General features: G+C 38.8%; 1 protein-coding gene across 1 annotated transcript in view; it reads right to left on the reverse strand.

The window, feature by feature from the left end:
* Positions 1–21,126, reverse strand: part of LOC104490078 (catenin alpha-2) — a 46,955-nt gene that overhangs the window by 12,882 nt on the left and 12,947 nt on the right. Inside the window, exons 4-6 of the mRNA XM_010132320.1 lie at positions 19,673–19,778; positions 16,653–16,787; positions 4,635–4,778 (exon numbers count right to left, since the gene is read on the reverse strand). Coding sequence (XP_010130622.1) covers positions 4,635–4,778; positions 16,653–16,787; positions 19,673–19,778 — 385 coding nt within the window. The remainder of the gene's footprint in view (positions 1–4,634; positions 4,779–16,652; positions 16,788–19,672; positions 19,779–21,126) is intronic.

Consider the following 21,126-nt stretch of genomic DNA (forward strand, 5'->3'; position numbering starts at 1 on the left):
CCCTACACAAAACCAAATTAATTCCATCACATCTTCAAATCTTCCTTCTAATCCAGGATTTATTGAAGCTGTAATTTAGAAGAATGATGAAATGGAAAAGCATTTGCACTAGCTCTTTTCTTATAAAGCTCTTAAATATTGTACGTTAGTCATGATTATTTCTAGGCTTACTTGGCATCAGGAAAATTGTGACGGAATGTCTTTTAATATTAGTCAGAGTTCAAGAACAGCTGATAGCTAATGGCACTAGAATTCCCTGAATCGTTTTTTCAGGTGCTTGTAGTTGTCCTTGGATTTGACTCAGTAGTCCAAGAATTCAAACAAACAATGAATATTTTTTGAGATTGTTTTCCTTAATTCTTCTCTGTTTATCCCCCTAAGTGTCAAATGGGGGAAAACCACATACTACAAAACCTATATCAATCTCTCCAACCTACAGAAAGGAATGAGACTGGGGCCCTGAGAGAGCTACTTTATAGAGATAAATGCTCCTTACAAAGCAATTTAAATATTTATGTCCAGAAAAACTAGGCAGTTTCCTTTCTCCAGCAGCTAAGGTTACAGAATGTTTACATCACTTACATATGAATATATATCCTCAAAAGATCCCCAAGGCTAAACCTCCTGACTCCATGCTTGTCTGAATACGTGGTCTCATTCACCTGCCCATGCCTCTGCATTTTTTTAAAGATGTTACTAATTTAACCAGTTGTCAGTATCTACCTGAAACAGGAATATCTGCTCTCTAGAAGTATCTATTGATCTCCAATGCTTATAAAGGAAGCCTGGAGTGAACATCTCAGATGCAGATATTTACACTTGGCTGGATGAATCACTCGCCACATAGCAGTGGAGATTATAGTCAAAAACTCTTTATAATTCCAGTAAAATCTTCCTGAATAATAAAATACTTGGTTTTCATTACCCCATAAACCCACTCTCATATTTTGCACAACTCGAGCGGGGTAGCCGCCCCCTGTTACCGCAAGATTTTTTTCCAACTATATCTTTCTCAAACCACACTTCTCCTGCTTTTTTTTTTTTTCATTTGTTTTTATTTTTATTTAGCTATTCTGAGTGGAAACTGGAATATGGAGTGGGAGTCAGAGAGATGTGCTCGGCTTGAAAACAGTCTGAGTCTTGAAGGAGGACGTAGTGTTTGAAACTCATCATGAGTCTATGGATCTTTACTGCCTTGAGCGTGGCTCAGTATTCTCGTTTGCAGAAGGGAAATGATGACAATAATAGGTTCTGTTGTCAGTTTTACAAGTGTACACTATCATGTTTGCTTTGAGACACTCACCTGGGACTGCTAAAAATCCAAAGGATTACGTTTGAACAGAATCATGTTTAAATGTCTCTGAGATGCAACTGTCCCAGAAAGCAGAAGCCCGGGGTGTTAAGGCAGTCCTAACTCCTCCAACCTCTATACTCGGCCCAAGCGTGAGGGAGCACTTTTGCTGATGATTCAAACGAGCTGAGGTCAAAGTTTCAAAAGATTGCAATTTAAATCAACACAAAGAGTCCTCTAGAATGCTGTGCATTACCACGGGCCTTCTTTTGCTTAAATAAGATTAAACCAAAAGTAATTCATCTTGAGTCATGGGTGTTATACCAGCCTAAAACTGCGGTAAGAGAGGGCAAGGTGGTGAGCATCTCTCTGCCAGCTGACATGGTTTGTGAACAGATGGTGCATTTCACAGCTCTCCCTCACTTCTCAGATAGAAAAAGAAGGTAAGAACCAACCCACAAAGTTTTGATTCAACTTGTAAGAGAAATCGGCCTGGCAAATACAGAAAATTTGGGAATTTTACACTGTCATCTTAATCACGCTAAAAACCGTTTTATTCCTATATATGATCTTACATCACTAAAGTATTGCTCACCCCTTGCCAATACGTCTGAGGAACAAATCTACAATTTAAATGCTGACCTCCTTAAAGACATGGGTATAAATATACCAGTTACTGGTTAAGCTCTGAGTCAGTTCTACACAATGTGCTTGCAAACACTCAACATAAAAGTTTTTAGGCGTGCCTTTCGTAAAGTAACTTTCGGTTCACACAACGCTTATAAAGATTTAACTCATTCAATTTAGTGTACACACCAGAAGTTGCTGCTTGGGTATTTGCTTTAAAAGTTTTCATATTCCACTCTAAATAAAACCAAATGAAATCTAGGCCTTATTATATTTTACTTAATTTATGTATATGTAAATTACATGCAGTTAAAACAAACATCGCAACTGACTGAACGCACGGTTAAGCCAAAACAGGAATCTGTGCACTTTAGACGTCTCAATTTTTTTAAATCATACCTGCCAGTAACACATTTAATAGGGAATTAGCTCCGTCGCTGTGACATCAGGCTATTTATTCCCCCAGTGTTGAGTTACTCAGGCAAACTCACAACCTGGGCTTGCATGGACAAAGACTTGTTGTTACGTTTGGCACGGACAGATTCCAGGTTAATTATTGCAACAGTTTATGCCATTTTGAATATCATTCCCTCTCCAAAGCCAGCCCTATACATCAGGCAGCCGACTGCTAATTTGTTCATTTTACCAGATACATTCAGAGAGAAATTTCTCTGGACTTAAAGTCATCCGCTGCCATCTCTGTTCCACAATATCCCCTCAGTACTCATCACTACCTCTAATTCACCATAAATACTGAATGACATCAATCCTGAGTCTCTGTTCCCAACCCTTAGATCACTGTAAAGAGAGTTTTCATCTCTCTGCCACCAAAATGCTTTTGTACCATTGAAGTGAGAGCAGAGGCACAGTACAGCTGGTCCTTACGTTTTACCGATTCTGTGCAAAAATCAAAGTCTCCTGCATTATGCAAGAATAATTATGTGCAAAGACTATTTGGTAAACTCCTCAGGAAAGGATGTGCTTAGGATCTAAATTAAATTTTACCTCAAAGCATTTGCTGCTGAAAAGAACAAACCTCAAATCGTCTTTAACAGCAGCAACTCCTATAAAGGTTTCCCAATGAAACATTAGAGATTGACTAACCTGCTTTTCCTTTCCTACAGCAGAGATCAAAGTTTGCTGGGGAAGCTAAATCTGCTAGGTAAGTTCTTGTCTTTGCAAAGGAAGATTGGGAGACTTCAGTGTTTGGTTCACTAAAGGATAAAGCAGTAGTAATAAAACTCCTTGTACACATTATTCAAAGCTAGAAGAGCTACCACCCTCCAGGGAGCCAATTTTTATGTCCTTTGTCCTTAGGAAAGGAAACAGTCATCAGTGAAAGTTTTGGCAGCTTTGTAAGCAAGACCTTCATGCTCCCAGAATTTCACTCTGATCTCCTATCGTTGATACAAAGAGCATCACTGAGTCATCAGGGAGGAACATCTATCTATCACTACTGACCAATCCCCAATACAGGCCAGTGACCAGAAGATGGAACGGCCTGCCTCCTACACGCAATTCCTCAAAGACACCCAGTCATCTGAAAATAGAAGCACTCCATCAATCAGCCCGTGGACCACCTCTGCTGAAAAGGCTGGGGTTGCACTTTCTTTGATTTCCAGAGTATGCACTGGTGCCGTTCAGCGCCTTGTGCTGAGATGTGACAAGACCCCACATGAAGCTGGTAAAGAGCTTTAAATGAACAAGAACAGCAAGATGTGCAGTATCCCCTAGGGGCCAAAATCTTCATGTGATCCTTCTTCTGCCCTTTAGTATGAGAGCTCTGACATCTTGACAGCTTTAATAGATACCCAAGAGGCAGAACAAGAAAGGAAGATCTTCATAGTCCATCTTGTCTTTTTTAAAATGCTGAGGGTTATTAAAGCAGTGAAACAGGAACACTTGGGGCCAAGGGAAATAGGTAACAAGACAGTGCTTTAAAGTAAAACAGTAATTTTTAGATAGTGACACAAGAAAAACACCGAGAGAGTCAGTTAGCAACATCCCTGCCCATCTCAAGTTCTTAAAACAGAAAAATTAAAATGCTTTAATTTATAATTTCAAAGGTTAAATCTCAGTTTCATCTCCTGGGTTTTGTTTTCCAGGTTAAATTTACATCTTCTACAATTCACCTTTGAATTTCATTTCCTCTATAAAATAGATCTTATAATTGGCCTATTGTCAATACATAGCTTCACAAACATACTGGATAAAGCAAATAAAAAACAGTAACAGAGAGTATAGAGAAGGTAAATCCTCTTCCGTATAAACAGGCACTATCCACAGTTAACAAAGATAAATATATAAACACCACCACCTATCTTTAACCACAACATATGTGAGAATAATGGTGGTCCAGAACTGCTGTAATTAAATTTATGGAAATTTAGCAACTGAGTTCCAGGGGACCGTAGTCTCCTTTTGACAATGCAGGACAAGCATTGAAGAATCAGTTTGACCACCAGCAATGGGACCACCTCTGTGAAGAAACAGGATCATGGCTTTACAGATGACATTAACTCTAGGACTTCAGAACAGGAAGGAAATTATTTTTTGCAGGTGACTAAGACAATACATGCAATTCACTCTGTGACCCCTATGGTTAATTTAAAAAAAAAAAAAGTTAACAAGAAAATCCCCCGTTCTCATGTCTCTTCCCTCCACCCCCCATCTATAGAGAGAGTTAAAGATATAGATGCAACAGGAGGTTACTCACCGTTGAGGAGTCACTGCTTCCGGTCTCAAGCGTAGCTCCCTCAGCACAGGTGGGTGGGTGGGTAGAAAGTTGACTAGCCCTGCCCCCATCTATGACATCACACTCTACCTCATAAAAGGTAGTGAAAGTGCTCTGAACTCCAGTCTGATTTCCGAGAGATACAGAAAAGAGATAGTGAGAGAGAGAGCAAGAGAAATATTGTGCCGTAGCGTAGAAGTGCGGAGAGAGGGAAAACGTGTGCTGAAGGAGCTATGCCTGGTCAAGGAAACAGGGACTCTTCCACGACGAGTAACCCCGCTGTCTGCTGGCTCCTCTCACTTGTCCCATAGCACAGGTTAAGCACACAAGCCCTGCAGGGTTTGCTGATGGGGAAAGGGGATAAATTTTGGCACCTTTTGATGAAAACCAGAGAGGATAGAAAGCTCTATCCCCACTAAAAGCTGATTGACATCACATCAGGCATGAATTTGGATAATAGACTTCAAGCCGCATCATGTTGTGTGGCTTTGAACGGCCAAACTGCACAAAAAGCGTCAATGCTGATGGAAGCAGCTGAAATGTCAGTGACTACAGGTGGACTTACACTTGTATCCACCAGCGCTGAACAGAGACAGCCCAGCCCGCTGGGCTCACCTTTTAACAGAGTGATCTGAGGGCAGGTCACCCACCTCCTGTGAAGGAGGTCGGGAAATCATTACGCTTTTCTCACATTGAATTGAGAACTGAGAAACTGTGCTGAAAGAACAAGTGAGGGAAGTACAAAAATTCTGGGCATATATTTATTTCCCGAGCACACTTTTAAAGTTCCAGAAATTATCAACAAAAATTGCAGAGTGATGCTTTCAAAGACCGTGCATTTTTAGACAATGACAACACTACAGGCTGAAGCACATTTTTTCAAAAAACTTCCCAAGAACTGAAACTGGGGGGCTTAAAAGGGGATATTCATTCTAATTTATTGTAAATGGAATTTTTATCACACAAATCCTGGAAAAGCAGGTTGGAGAGTAAACATAATTGCTTATACTGTCCACTGGGATTTTCTTAATAACCTGGCTGTACACTAAAATTGAAAAAAATGGTATATGCTGCTAAACCTAACTCCATTAAACAAAACTGCTCAGAGAATGGGGACCATTCAGTGCCAGAAAAGAGTGCTAGCAAAAGATCCTGCCTTTTGGAAGCAGAAAAATGAATGCTCCTTAAATCTCTTTTAGAAGTATGTATTATAAGCACACAGAATTAATATTGATGCTTTCCCTTAGGCTTTTTGTTGCTACAAGGATCATCTAAACTGTAATCTAATAATGATTATTTTTTCAGTCTTGGTAATGATTAATGTGTGTTCCCTGCTCTGTTTGTGTGCTCTTTTGTTTTTCTCTCCTTTTCTTCTATTGAAAAAATAGTCTGTGACTAATGTCTAGTAGCAGTCACTTCACCTAACGACAGAAGTCAAGTATTTTTCTTCTAAACCTTCAACATTTTTATCATAATCTAATCTTGCCGTTATCTGCAGATGCTGTTGTAAGCCAGTGCCTCTGTGGATTTAAAAACTCAATAAATCAGCTAGTCCCGTTGGCTAACTGAAGAGCTATTGTAACTGTTAGAGATGATATGCCTGACTTCAGGAACACAAGGTAAAACTAGACTGCGTCTGAGTGATGTAACGTGATGATAGTGCTGTGAATTGCGGTTCATAATTGAATTACCACATTACATCATCCTGATGCCAAGCTGTTTGCACGTATGAAGCAAGAGAGGAGGTGAAACACCTCATTAACACGTATGGCTCCTACTCTGCCAAAGAGAAAAGAAAAACGGAACTTTTAAAGGCTTTTATGGTGAAAGGTACCAGGTAGAATTCAGATAATTCATAACTTACGTAACCTACGACTTGAGTATTGCACCACAGTTGTTTTTGCCAAATAAAGTAGGAATATATTTCGAATTCCTGTGACCACTAGATCTTACGAAGCCTAAGCAAGCTTGCTCATTCTGATAAAAAGAAGAATGTTCAGCGGCTATACCATTAAATGTGAGAAATATTAGACTTGCTGCAGCAGTTCTAGTATCTCCAAAAAAGACATAAATTGTCTATTACTGGAATAGAAACCTATGTAAGTAGCACAATTAAATTCCAGAAGACTGAATATGGCCAAGAATATTCCTCAGTAACTACACAAGAGGAGAAATATGGAGAAACATGGTAGATTACATCATGATAATGTGATACAAACGGTTCAATAGCTTAGGCTGCAGATAATACCCCAGGTGAGCTACCATTTGAGCTACCACTGCTCAAATCTGAAATCTTGTTTTGACCTGCTTAGTACAATATCTGTAGCTGATAAAGAGCAATTTAGGGGAAGAGCAAAGAAGATAAGACTGATTTGTGATCATGAACTACAATACTTGCCTAAACAGTGAACAAAAGCAGAGAAAGAATGTACCAAACCGAAAACATTTTTTAAAATGTATAAACACTCAAGAAAGGAAGAAAACATTCCCAGTGTTCCAAGGAATACAACTGAGATTAAATGAATGCATGGAAATGCAAAGAGATGGTTAATGAAGAGTTTAATGCTCTAAAATATTTTCTTAAGCGACGTAAGCTAATCCTAACAGCATAAGAAAACTATGTGAACGCAGTTGAAGTCATTGATTTAATCACTCGCACCCAGGCACTAGAAATCAAGTTCAGAAAAGGTCCATGTTCAGCTTGACATCAAAGACCTGTCAGAAAGAACACCAAGGTGCTTGCTTTCTCGCTTAAAAAGACAGACAGATGATGGGGAATGGGCACCACTAAGGTACCAGTAGCTGCTGTCCATAAAGTTTGAGTAGAGCAAGACTGAGCACAGCTGAGGAGTACGAACGGCGCAGAAACGTCTGTGTACTAGTGGTGCACAAGGCAAAAATGGGTGTATTTTCAGAAACAGAAACAACGGCTTGAAAAGGCCATGTAAAAATGCCAAGCTGACACATATCATAAAAAGTCTGAGACCTGACCACCGACATGCCTCTCACCCGAGGACGCGCTGTTGCTGCAGTGGATCAGTTTGATGGATGAATGGAGAGAACTTTTTTGTTCACTATCTGTCACAGCAAAGGAACGATGAAATACATAATATCTCATCGGAGACTGAGTAAAGCTGTAACTTTTCTAATTTTTTTGACAATTGGAATGCTGAATCTAGTTGCAGGTATACAAAAGAACAAAAAACTAAAATGTTCTGCATTTGGGTATTGATGCTCTGATCCAGTTTTATAGTGCTCTAATTTGGTTTTTGATGGGATTTAAGACAAATCATTTGTATGCTTTGTCTCATTTTCTAGTGATACTATCACCTACCTGGTAACCTAGTTCACAAGGTGTTTTGGTGAGGTACTAGTCAGAATTAGAAAGAATTGATGTTAAAAAAAAACATTTGGGAATATCTAAGAGTAAGAGGTTAGGATTGATTTTCCTGATACTGGATAGTTTTTACTTTGACTCCATATCAAAGCCTTGAGTACATTATACAAACAAACCCTTCGTGTTGATGCAGCTGGTCATCAGTTATGTAAGATTAATGATTTTATATGAGAACAGACTTATTTTTCCTTTGCTCCTATGAGGTTCATAAATAATAACAGTAATAGGAATAATTATATATTCCAAGTGTGGAAGAAAATATTTCAGAGGTTAAAGAGAGAAGGTAACTTTTAACCTTCCTCATGCAGTTTGATCTTTTCCTAAAGGCTATTATGAACTCTTAAATTTAATGGAAGTACATTCCTCTTCTGAGTTGTCTGAAATATTTTGTTGTAAGCTGTTTTCTTCAGTATTTGCAATTGATTCTGCTCATGCTGGGAAAACGTGTCGATGTCTTCCCCTGAAGCTATGTCTCCTTGTCTCTGAGAGTTTCTATGTGTGTGTGTTACTCATCTGCAACTTGGGTTGTCAAGAACTATAATTAAAGTCAGAGAAACAGAAGGACTCTGAACTGAAGTTGTTATAAAATCTCTGATAGTACTTTTAGAAGTGAGATTAAGTCTCACCACTGTCCAAATCCAGAAGTTAAATAATTGCAAAAGATGTACTTCTGTATAAGAAACACTGTCCAAAATCTCCCATTGTGGGTTAAATCTGTCATTATGCAAATTCCAGTCTCCATAATTCCATTAGACAAACCTAATTTTTATTTAAAGCCTCAGGATGTATCTATTAGCAAATCTACGCCATGCATTAAGGAGGCCAACTGAGAATGCCCCAGGGGAAAGGAATTCTTATTCAATACAAAACGGTAAGGCTTGGTCCCAAACCATGTCCTTGAAAGGCGGTAAGTCAGGAAAAGAAGATGAGACAACACTGAACTCCTGTCTTTTTTCACAGTAACCTTTATAGGATTAGACCTTAGGGTATGTTAGAACTGGAATATTTTTCTATGCTCGTATTTGTTTCAAAACTCAGTCTTGAATCTGTAACACTTTCCTTCGTTCTCATGGAATGAAATGGCTTAACATTATTTGGTATCAGAAATGCTTTCTTTTGCAGAAAAATCTTCTAATGAGAAATTTCAGCGTCTGTAATCTTCAGAAATTCATGAATATTTGTTACCTGATAAAGAACTGAAGTTCTCCTTAGCCGAAATGCTTCTAAATAAGGATAAAATCTGACATGTCTAAATTTTAACCTACTAAATGAAGATATATAGATGGTGTGTGTGCTTCTTGTCTCCGTGAATATATTCTAATGAAGATGAGTGCAGTGTGATTTTGCCTTGCAAATGAAATTCCAGATAACATCTTTTCATTTACACAGGATATATTGTTTCATATTGATGTGTATGTGTGTTTACATGTGCATTTATATACAAGGTATTTTCTTAGTCCTGAAAATAGCCTTATCAAAACATTGTAGCTTCAGAACGACTGAGATTATTCAATAAAAGGTATTTTTTTAATTCAATTTTTCAGTTATGTCTGAAGCGTCATTCATCTACTTTCCTTACCTAATGTAAACTCTACCTGCCACCAATCCACTATCACTCAGCTGCTTTGAAGAAATAACCACAACACTAACAAAAATAAATCAGTCTTTCCAAAGTCTCCTGTGGATCATGTTTATGATACCCCAGATGCCCAAAGCTCAGGATTTATATATTGTCCAATCCAGCAACAGCTATAAAGGCAAACCCATGCGAACTCACAGATGTAGAAATAAGATCCAATGGGATTTTTCACTTAGTGGAATCAAAACACTGTACAAATGTCACTTGAAAGAGACTTCTGGAGGTCACCTGTACAACTTTCGACTTGAAATGAGCTCATTACCCGCATTAGATGCACCAAGCTGCTGCATTGTCTCCCCGCAGCTTGAATCCCTCCAAGGACGCCAGTTGTACCAAGTCACTGGGCTGCTGGTCCCCAGCACCTTTACTGGGAAGCAATAGGTACAAGCTTTTCTCATGAACTAAACCTCCAGTGTTGTTACATGCTTGGAAGTGGTACTGCAAACAGCTTTAGAGCCACTATAGAAACAGCTATTTGTGGTGGGCTTTTTTTTTTCTTCTGTTCATCTTTGAGCTTTTTCCTAGGATAATTAGGAATTCTTCACTGTTTTAACTTTCAGAAAGCCCGAAGACAGTGTTTTTAATAAAATTCATCATATATAATGAATATATGACCATGAGGGATTTTATCAGCACTCATTTTGATTAACCTGCATAATTCACTGACGCCTTCATCCTTTAGGAGCAGTAAATGGACTCAATGTCAGGATGATGAATTTTTCAAGCTACCACATCATCAGGTAGTCCCTTTCCTGGACAGTGTATCAAGGGATACAGCCCATTCCAGCAGGAGTTGGAGACTCGTGTCTTAGTCACAAATAGAAAAGCTCAAACAATTTGTTCCAGATAAAGACTTATCAGAACGCTTGGTATGCCATATATTTAGGGAAGATAATACACTTATTATGGCTTTGTTTCACCCTCTCACATACCAATCTGTCTGCCTACATTCAAACACATACACAGAGGTTACTTAACTCTACCTCCATCCCAAAAGCCACAGCTGAAACCTCTCCCTGTATTTTGCATTTCTTTCGTTTCTTCCAAAGCAGATGAGCTGGTGGAATATGCAGTGTAAATCAAGGCCTCTCACTTTCTCCACCTAACTCCAGCCTGGAAGCCTTTTACAGTGGTAACTTCAGAGCCGAAATGACCCTAACTTTTTATTTTCTTTCCTTGCTTGTTCTAGTAGGAGAGTAAAGATTACTGTGGAGTCCAGCTAACTTTACGGAACTGACTTTATCTCAGTCCTTTCCCTGAATTGCAGTTCTTTGATTTCACATCCCTTTTGGTTTGTCTTTTTCTTCCCCTGACCTTTCACATCTAATATTTCAAGATCTTTGGCTTACTTTCTTATTATTATTTCTGAAGTCCTCTCCTTTACCCGCTGCTTTCATTCCAAGCCTCAAAACAAAACTCCTTTCCACCAACCCTGTCTTAAACAAATATCTTCCCATGAGTCCCATCTTACATTATTTTCACAGCATTGATACGATAGGGATACACTTCGTAACCGCAAACTGCATTTTGGCCATTCTAAATTCTTTCTACAAACTTATGGGTGAAACAGTGGCTAAACATAAGAAGCAAGTTGCAAAAAACCAGAACAAAACAAAACAAAAAACCAACCTAAACTAAAAGAGAAAATCACAGAAGTCAAATTCTATTTGTAAGAAATATAGTAATCATTTGTTGGGTCCCTTGGTCTGTCTTTCACTTCCCTTTACCCATTTGAGTGTATGTCTTCTTTGTGGTGTGTAACTCTTGGAGCACTCATTGGCCAGCAAGCACGGACACAGCAAATATTTAGGAATAACTGCTCTTTAGGAGCAGTAGGAGTTATTTAGGAGCAGTATTGCTCTTATTTAGGAATACCCTCAGCTCCAAGTAAATGGAATCACTAGCAGACAAGATGCAGGATTTCTATTAGTGATACCTATTAATCATCAAGTACAGCTCAGTCTTAGCTCAGATGTTTCCTCCTGAAGACACTGACAGTTGCCACTCCAAGCAGCCCAGCCCAGAAATAGCTACAAACCCCGATTCTCAGACTGTTTCTGTGAATAGTAAAACTTATTAATAATAAATAGTAAATTGACTATTAATAGTAAAACTTACTAAGTAACAGGAATAAACTTCTTGCACTTCTGAGAATCTTTAAGGAACTGACAGTTTTGACAACTTGCCACCTCTTGCTTGCTGGATTCAGGAGGATTTGAATTTACCAAACTCCAAACCAAGGTTTCCTCCACACTCTCAAGCATTTCAAATGCCAGTGTTCTCTCTGACTGCCTCCTTGAAAATAAACAAAGGAAAAACCCCAAAAAGGCTTTCTGACACGGGGAAATAAAATACTGCATCAGTGGCTCTTAAGTAAGTGCTTATGCACAGGTTCTAAATTTAAATTTAATGAAAGATGGCCTTACTCGCTTTTAACAGCAGGTGAACTTCAAATTACCTGACTTTTCTTTGACACTATAGAATACCTAAGTAGGAACTTGATACTTCACTGCCCATATGCGTACCAACTTGCTTTTACAGCACAAGGCATCATGTATCCAACCTCCCAGACATGGTGTTACAGGACTTTTCACCATGTCCTACCCAAAGTTAATGAGGTGGCTCCAGCCCTTTCACCACCTTTTTCTGCCCAAAGCCCTCACTTCAATGCACTCTTAGATAAAGTCACATTTTAACTAAACTGGCTCAAAATGCTGTAAGAATCCTTCTCTTTGGACCGTAGCAGACCCTGCTATGCTGAGATAAACGGGTCTTTGAAACTAATTGGAAATTGGATGCAGCTAAAGTATACGTTTGGAATGTGCTCTGGCCATTGATTCAATCTTTTTGGACAGTGTTCAAAGGTACATGGCTGTTGCTCTGTATGACACTGCATATCTGTCTGGCTCAGATGTTTAAGTCACTTTGGGCAAATTTTCTGATAATACAGCTGATTATATCCGTAGAATTCTAAATCAAACCCGAACACGATAGGGGACTGCCTTGGATAAGGGATTCTCCTCGATTGTGTTCAATATAATCCTGCAGGAAAAACTGAAGCAAAGCTACTAACGTAAACAAGAATTTTAAAACCCACCAGCTTGTAGCCCAAGTGGAGAGTAGGCAAACGAGCTGGTTGGTGTCAGAGCAGCAGCAAACAGGACCGGTGGGTATTTATCTGAGGGTAAGAAATGAACCTACAGATCTGTTTTATTGCAATGGTTGAGCTAACAAGACTCGGACTGGAATATTAAAGAAGTAAAGCAGCCCTAGAGGTAGAAAGTGTTCGTTTTCATCCAAGTAACAAACACCAGGGTTAAACCCAGTTCTGTCCAACAGAAGCAGCCATCTACAGCGAGAGCTAAGTGGATGTAAACAGTATTGACTTCCCTGGGTGGCATATGCCCAGCACGTCAGAGGGCTCATTCCAACACAGTGAAGCAACTCATTATGAAACAAACACACGACATTAAATAAGCTGAAGGAAGAGACAAAGAAAATTATTTTGAAGTGTTTTTAGTCTGTGATTTTATTAAAGGAGGTTGTTTATTCTTAGAGGGGAATTAGAAATTGAATATTCAAATGTAAAATTACATAAATATGTTTCTGTTTGTGGACAAAGGTCAAAGAGACTTTTATTAAAAACACAGGTACCTTATATGCAGATCCGAAATATTTATAAAAATCTGCATGTTTTAAGTATCAATTCCTTTTTGCTATTTTCTTACTTCATCATCACCTCTTTACTTTCTTTCCTATAACTTTCCTCAAGTTTACAAAGTTTCTCACTGAAGTACATAGTTCTCCCATATTTTGCTTTTCAAACCTCAACTCAAATGAGGAATTAAGGGTCTCACCTTGCAACATAAAGGGCCAAGTCAACTGATAATGTAAACTGGCCTTGCTCCACTGATGTTAACGAGGTTATGCTGATGTATGCCAGCTCTCAACTGCCAGATCTTACTTATCTGGTGAAAATAATAAATTCCCTGCATGCAGGGAATTTGATGGGGAAGATCAAAGGAGAGAAAGAGCTGGAGGAAAAGGAATGGAAGAGAGAGAGAAAAAACCAACAGTGGGTTCTTTCCTTTACTGAAATAATTTACACTTCAGGACTGTGACATTTTCTTACTTTTTGATCTGATTTGCTATTTTGATCTGATTTGCTATTTGCAGCAAAGTTAATGATGCCAAAAAGAACCCCTTCATACGCTGTGCTAGTATCATATCAAGCTATAGAGGAAAAAGCAAACACGATGAGCTTTTTGCTTATTTTCAGAAATAAACCATCCTGAACTACCAAATATTGGGGGAAAAAAATGGAGGTTTCACCAAAGGATATACAGCATATATAACATCATATGTTATGTACACAGTATTTTTAAAGTTGTTGCAGCACATTTTTCGCTAACGGAACTATAAGAACTGTGGAGTGGCTTTCATCTGTCTTTTAGGTTTTAATTGGCTTTATGTCACTTTCCTGTTTACATAAATATACATCTGCCCACACATAGATTCATCCATCCATATGCACACACTCATTTCATTTATAAATACTGATTAATATTCTTAATAATGCAAAAGTTCAAGCAGAGTTTGTAGTCCCCATAATAGTTCTGACTCATATTGTGGTTCTTTGTAAACACAGTAGTAAATTACAGTATTGTAATAATCATTCTGGTGCTTGATATTTACATCAAAACACTTAAATATAGTGCATTCACACGAACTTCTGTAGTCACAGGTTGGGAAGCTCAAGCTCTGGATTTCTACTGTACTTCTAATATTGTACTGTATGCAAGTTGCCAAATAATGGTATTTCATTTTAATGTAAATAAAATACTGTTTATTTGTAATTGGCTATCCAAGAGAAAATGAAGAAGATGGAAGCAGAAGCAGCAATTAGACAAGCAGATGTAGATGTGCACTTGGTTACCAGATCTCTGGATAGCAAAGGAGCATACAGTACCCATCACCTGGAAGATAAACAGCTTGGGAAACGCTATCAGGAAAGCACTGTACCATCTTACACAGATAACAAGACAATGCTCTCCAAAAGGGATGCACAGGAGTTCAAATCTCTGTATCATCTCCTGTTCAGAGCAACAGCAGAAGAAGCAAGCTGGGCAATCTTAAAAAGTTCTGTACATCAGTACTACCGAGCCTTTGGAACAGACCCAAATAATTCCCGCGATTGAAGATAGCTTTGCCTTTGTCTGCAACTGTCTGTAAAAAGCCAACCAAACAGAAACACAATGGTGATGAAGCCTGGTAAGCAGCAGATACTAACAATGCCAGACTGGAAATGAAGTCAAGCGGTTTGGCCACTTAAATGATGATGATGTTCCAGTAACGAATAGATGCTAGAGATTCACAATGGCTTATTCAGCATCCACATACACTGAATAAAGAGACTTGAAAAAAGAAAGACACACAACCACAAAAGCCAAGCCGGCAGAAGCACTGATTTGGGTAATTGTTATAGAGAGATGAATATGACAAGTCAATGGGTATGAGAAGCTGGACCCAGATGGCAGCAGGGAAGAAGAGATCATAGGTTTACTCTGCAGCATAGCTGTCAGCGATACAAGGACAGATCACTCCGTTAATATCAGGAAAAGGGAAGAGGATCTTTTCATTGCTGTGGGAAGATCAAGGTATTAAAATTACATATGCACATACATCAAGAAGTGAAGACCAACTGCAGGACAGGCACAGGGACATTTAAGCAGCTCCGTTTAGGATTGCATATGTGACTTCAGAATGTTTCATCCAAGAACGCCTGGCAACTGTTTAAGACCTTCTACAGTGCTTCGCAAAAAATCCCAAGTGTTATGTAGTTGAGAACGTTTGCTCTGACTTCAGATACGTTTGAGGAAGGCCAGTGATTTCACTGGGGAATCTTATGGATGAAATGAAGGGCACGAGTCAGTTGTCCTAACAACCTTCGTACTTGATTGGGCTTAAACAATGGAAGGGTGCTTTTCCAAACGGCATTTGAAAACAATCTTGTTTCAAGTATCTTGGGTCTCACATATCACCATCATTTTGAAAACACACTCAGGAGAGTGAAGCATATTATATTTACATAGGTACAGTCTGTATTTGAGTGAGGAGATAGCGAAGGTGTCACTGGGCTAATACTAGGGAGATTAGTTAAAAGAACAAAAAAAAAATCATGAGGAGCAGCAATTGTGCTACTTGGCTCTAGTATTCTCCCAGAGGCACAGCCTTCAGCATTAGGAGAAGGAAAGAAAAAATAGTTTAAAAATGTAGAAAATGCTTTGTTTGTAATATTACCACTGCTGCACACTCCCATCTTTACTTAAAAAAAAAAAAAAAAAAAAAAAAAAAAAAAAAAAAAAAAAAAATTGTGCATAAAAAATTTGTAGTGTTCATTGAGACTGAAATAACTGGAGGGGAATTAGAGTATATAAATATTGTGCTTGCCAATAGTATTTGAAAACAGCACGTGCATCAATAATTAAAATATTTTGCTGGCCTTCCAGAGTTTTTGCTAAACCTAGTGTGCATTGGAACCTGGGTGAATGAAATCCCATGAGTCATCACCATCTTAACAATATGCACTTCAGACAGAGCTGGCTTCTGCACAGAGGAAGGAAATTACCAATACTAACAAAGGAAAGAAGATTTATAATGAGCAAATATACAAAAGCTCCAAATAATTATAATATTCACAGCTTGGCAATGACTTTCTAGGCTACGAAATTACTTTTCTTTCAGAATAATGAAGATTTTACAAGGTTAATATAAACAAAGGGTAATTGGAAAATCAAATTGCTCTATGCCAGTTACTGTAAGGCCTGGAATAATGGCGATAACACTTTAAAAAGCTTGCTTATGAATCACTATATTTTTGGTTTGTACATTATTGCCATCAAAAATGCTCCCTTTCAAGAGCTACACGGGAAACATCAATGGCTAAATACAAATACCAGCTTACCCCTGATACGATAAGTTCTCCTCCCAGGTTCTGAACTTCTGCCTTCACCTTGCTGCAGATATTGAGTTGGTGGCAGTAGAGGGCAATGCGCTGCAGATAGGCGAGCAGATCCTGTTTGCAGGCTGAGTCCGGGCACTACAGAAAAAACAAGTATTTGATTGGATGTGGCTGACTTTATATGATCACACAGAGGAAATAGAGAGGATAGCGGCAATGGGTGTTTATAATGTGTGTTTCACTTTGTCTTTACTTGAGGTACTTGATGAAATATGAAAATTCAAACTCTTTCATTTTAGACAAGATGTAGAAATTATAACCTGAAGAGATGCACTTTGTAAAAAGAAGAAACCTGTCAGCCACTAATGAAAGACCATGAATCATCGCAGGTGAGGTTCACATATGGTACCAGTTTGTAGGGAACTGAAGAATCTATTGTGTAGCCAAAAGACTGACTTTGACCTGGAACTCCAGGTTGCCTGCTGGGTGTCCAGGTTTAGATACACCTGGTCCAGCTAAAGTCCAGCTAAACCCAGTTCTGACTGATTACATCCACTCTAATGCAAACTCTTAACTGTCTTGGCAGCCTCTGTGGCAGACCTTTAGAGGACACAGCTCTGCTTCAGACTTGGCAAAAGCCAAGCCCCTTACTGACACACTAAGGACTCAAGAGGCAGAAGTGATGCTGCTTGGGTTTGCTGTTGACAGATTCGGCAAGCTTATTGTTAACGAATAAATACCTTAATCTGTGCCAGAAGGAAATTATTTACTAAAGTGTAAGTGCTATATTTCAGAGTCTGTCAGCAGATGACATCAGTATCGCCAAGCTTCTCAAGAACACAATGAGATAAGCTGGTCCCTCTGCGTGTCTGAGGGATACCTTTCCACACTAGAGGGAAGGCTACCCACAGCCCTGTACCGTTTTGGATGCTGTGCATCTCCAGTGTGCTTGGATTCGGTCAAACGTGGTAGACTCAATGAAGGTTTTATAATCCATACAACTAGAAAAGGTCCTGGTACAATTTATTCATAGTCTCTGGGACTCCTAATTAGAAACCTCTTTATTCCCCACAACATCAACAGCATGATAAACAACACTCTTGTAGTTAATACTCAAAGTCTTGCCTCAAGAGAACAGACCTCAGAAACTGACTCTGATGAAACATTGCTCAGAGGGCCCGTTGCTAACAGCTTGTCTCCAGTAAACACTCCTTGGGGCTACCCAGCAAAGTCTGACAATGTTCTTTGCACGTATAGCCTGGGGAACAAAGATTCTGAATATGTATTTTTAGCATCTTACCAAGTTTATGCTCAGTTTTTGTAAAATATTATCAGAGCACTTCAACAAAAACTGATAGAATTAAACACACACGAGTCAACAGCACCTCTGACTTGAGACAACGGCTCTAGCCTCAACAGCTAACGCTGGTAAGCAACATGTTTGTGGGGAACTCGTTGCACGTACTGTTGTCTACAACCCTGAAAGCAGCCACCTCGCTTTTTTCTCTCCCATTAAAACTAACGATAAACAAAGCTGAAGTTCACTGTGGCCGTTAGGTTTAATCTGCTCTACGCTTGGGGCAATGCTATAATGCCTCTCTTTCTCAGACAGTTGCCACATCTTCCAGGCATGAATCCCTAAGAGACCTCTTCCACCTACGGGTGACAATTTAATACAGAAATATTTGCCCTGCTCTTGAAGTCTATGAGCCGAAAGAAATGAAAGCAATACTTCTAGGGAGCTGCCAAGGCTTTAAACACAAGTACCTTGGAGCGACTGAAAACGTGAGATCTCCTTCACTGGAACAGTGATTAAAAATGCAACTGTCCATAAGAGGTTTCTACTCACTACATGAGTGTCTCCAAAGTTCTGTAAAATATCATTAAAGTGCAAGCATTAAAACAAACTCTTCACTCTCACAGCAATTTTACTATTTGTTATTAAAGCGTGCATGTTACAGTCTTCTGAAATTCAAAATGTGACTCAAGCCAATGCACTATAAACATTACAAGTCCCTTTGTCTTTCTTCCTTTAAAATATTCCACCTCTCAAGTATTGTAGACTAGGAAATAAATCAGCTGAGAGATGGATTTCTTCTTTCTTATGGTAAAATGAACAGATGCTATATTTGAAGGATTGAAATGGGTTAACTATTGGAAAAATGATTGCTGATAATGAAGAAACCCAAACTTTCTGAGGTTACAGGAAAACAGACAGCTTCAGGTTTCTCACCACCCTGGCCCATATTCCCTGGCAGGATGTATTACACACTATTTCATGGGAGGTATCAATTCCCACTTCCAGCAAAATTTCTGCTGATGACAATGAAAGGAAAGAAACTATAAGAAGTTTGCAAGGGAAAAAAATAGTCAAATTTAATTTACCTAAATATAAAATCAGCTACCTAGAACCTGTATTTGAAATTTGGCTCTTGACTTTTAATATGATGCTTCCTCTTGCTCCCCAGATAATCTAATCTGAAAGAAAGAGGCTGAAAACAACAAGTTCGTCTTTCCAGTTTGGTAAGGGGACTGAGGACACAGACCCTAGAACATGGAGCCGGGGGCTGCAAGGTGAAAGCACAATTCCCTGATTCAAACCAAAAGAAAGGCAGTCAGGGAATCTTGAGCAACAAAAGCGCCCTATCAAGGGAGACTGCTGGAAGAACGAGCTGAAAAGAATTCCTGGACCCGTGGCAAGGGTAGCAGAGCATCCAAGTCTCTGCTGCTTTCATGGCAGCAAATACATCAGTCTAATTCCAATAGAAAATCACCCGGGTCCAGAGTGAGGCTGGGCAACAATTCAGGCATTTCGGAGATTTAGAGAGACTTGGTTATGACTTTCCTGTACCAAAACCCAAGCCGGTTGGTACAGAAGAAACAGCTTATACTCTGTGGGGAGATCAGTATTCAGGCAGCGACTTAGAACAGGTAATCTTTGGGCTAGTAAAGACAACCTTTTCCTGCGACAGGCAGCTCACTGACAGAGGTTTCTTCATGTTTCCGCGCAAGTTTATTGTTACCTGATCAGCTACCGCCCGCGCCAATTTGTCCATCCTCGATCCTGCCTCTGCAATCTTCTTGGCGGCGTTAATGACGTCTGACGTATTCTTCAGGGGGCCTTTACCTCTGTGAAATACAATATAATTATGCACAACCTAAATAAATCATGAAATGCAACCTTTTTTGTGACCTTATTTAGCGTTTGATTTTAAAATAGTAACACAAATGACTTTTTCCATTTCTGACAATTTCACCTTTTAACTACTTCATAGCACAGCTTGATTACGAATGTAGTCTGCTGTAGCTCCTCTCTTTTCAAAAAGCCTTGCTGGCAATTTATTCTGCTGGTGCCTTCAAGCACAGGAGCTCTGCTTAATAGTATATGCATTTCTAAGTGCTCATTAAGCCAACATTCCTTCTGGAATACACAACGATTTCAAAATCCTGTTACTCCCAAGCCAGTGCTAAATGTTAAGCCTGTCATGTCTAGAGCAAAAATGTCACATCTTAGGAAACCTTTTTTAGTAGATTTTTGTCAGAAAACAAAAATACACAAAGCATAATCTCTGTGTTACACTTATACTTTAAGACTGTTCTTTCACTGTACTTTGAAGATGATGCACAAAACTCTTCCTTTTAGTCATTAAAGTTACCAAAATATCTAGAGACACAAAGTAAAAGCTCGCTGCAGTTCTGAGTTTGCTTCAGACTCAAAACTTCAATCCTGTTTATAATAATAAATTTGCTGACGCTTCTGCAAATGGCTCACTTGCAAAGTGGGCTGATTTTCCTTTTGTTTTTTTTAATACTATGTGGAAAAACAGAGCTTCAGACAAGACTGATGGAAAACCTTGGTATGATCAAGACTAAGGTTTTTTTAAAACTAAAACTGAAGGCATTTTTTCTAAGCACAACATAGTATTATTTTTTCTTTTTTTTCAATACAATGCCAAGAAAAGCATGCTGAAACATATTTCCATTTTTATCTTAATTCCATACTTTTATTTCCACCTTTAATAGATACTGAAATACAAGCATCCCACTTTCGTTGAACCTAAACTGTAGCAAAAATCCTCCATAGCGACCTCGTATGCTTCTACGTTAATTACATCAGCAGATCTGGCTGTCACAAACTCCATGAATTTGAAAAATTATTCTATTTTAAGACTGCAGAGGCTACAGTTAACCAAAAAGGTGTGAAAGGTTTTGTTCTGTTTTAATGGAATATATTAAACAAGTTTTCATTGAATCTAATGTAGACAGAGTTGCACGTTGTTTTTCGTTTTGTTTTTTTTTTAAATTTACTTCAAATGTGAGAGTAGTTTTCTCTCATTCTTTCATCAGTTGTGCTTTTTTGGATGGTCCAAAAGATAATTACGAAACTTTCTATTTGGTGTTCAATGAATCACAGGTTATCTAGGAGGTTGCAGAAAGTGTTCAGGTTCTGGGCTGTTGCTTGGTTACATTATTCCGC

Source organism: Buceros rhinoceros, unplaced genomic scaffold (assembly GCF_000710305.1).
Source record: "Buceros rhinoceros silvestris isolate BGI_N320 unplaced genomic scaffold, ASM71030v1 scaffold2283, whole genome shotgun sequence".
NCBI classification, from domain to species: domain Eukaryota; kingdom Metazoa; phylum Chordata; class Aves; order Bucerotiformes; family Bucerotidae; genus Buceros; species Buceros rhinoceros.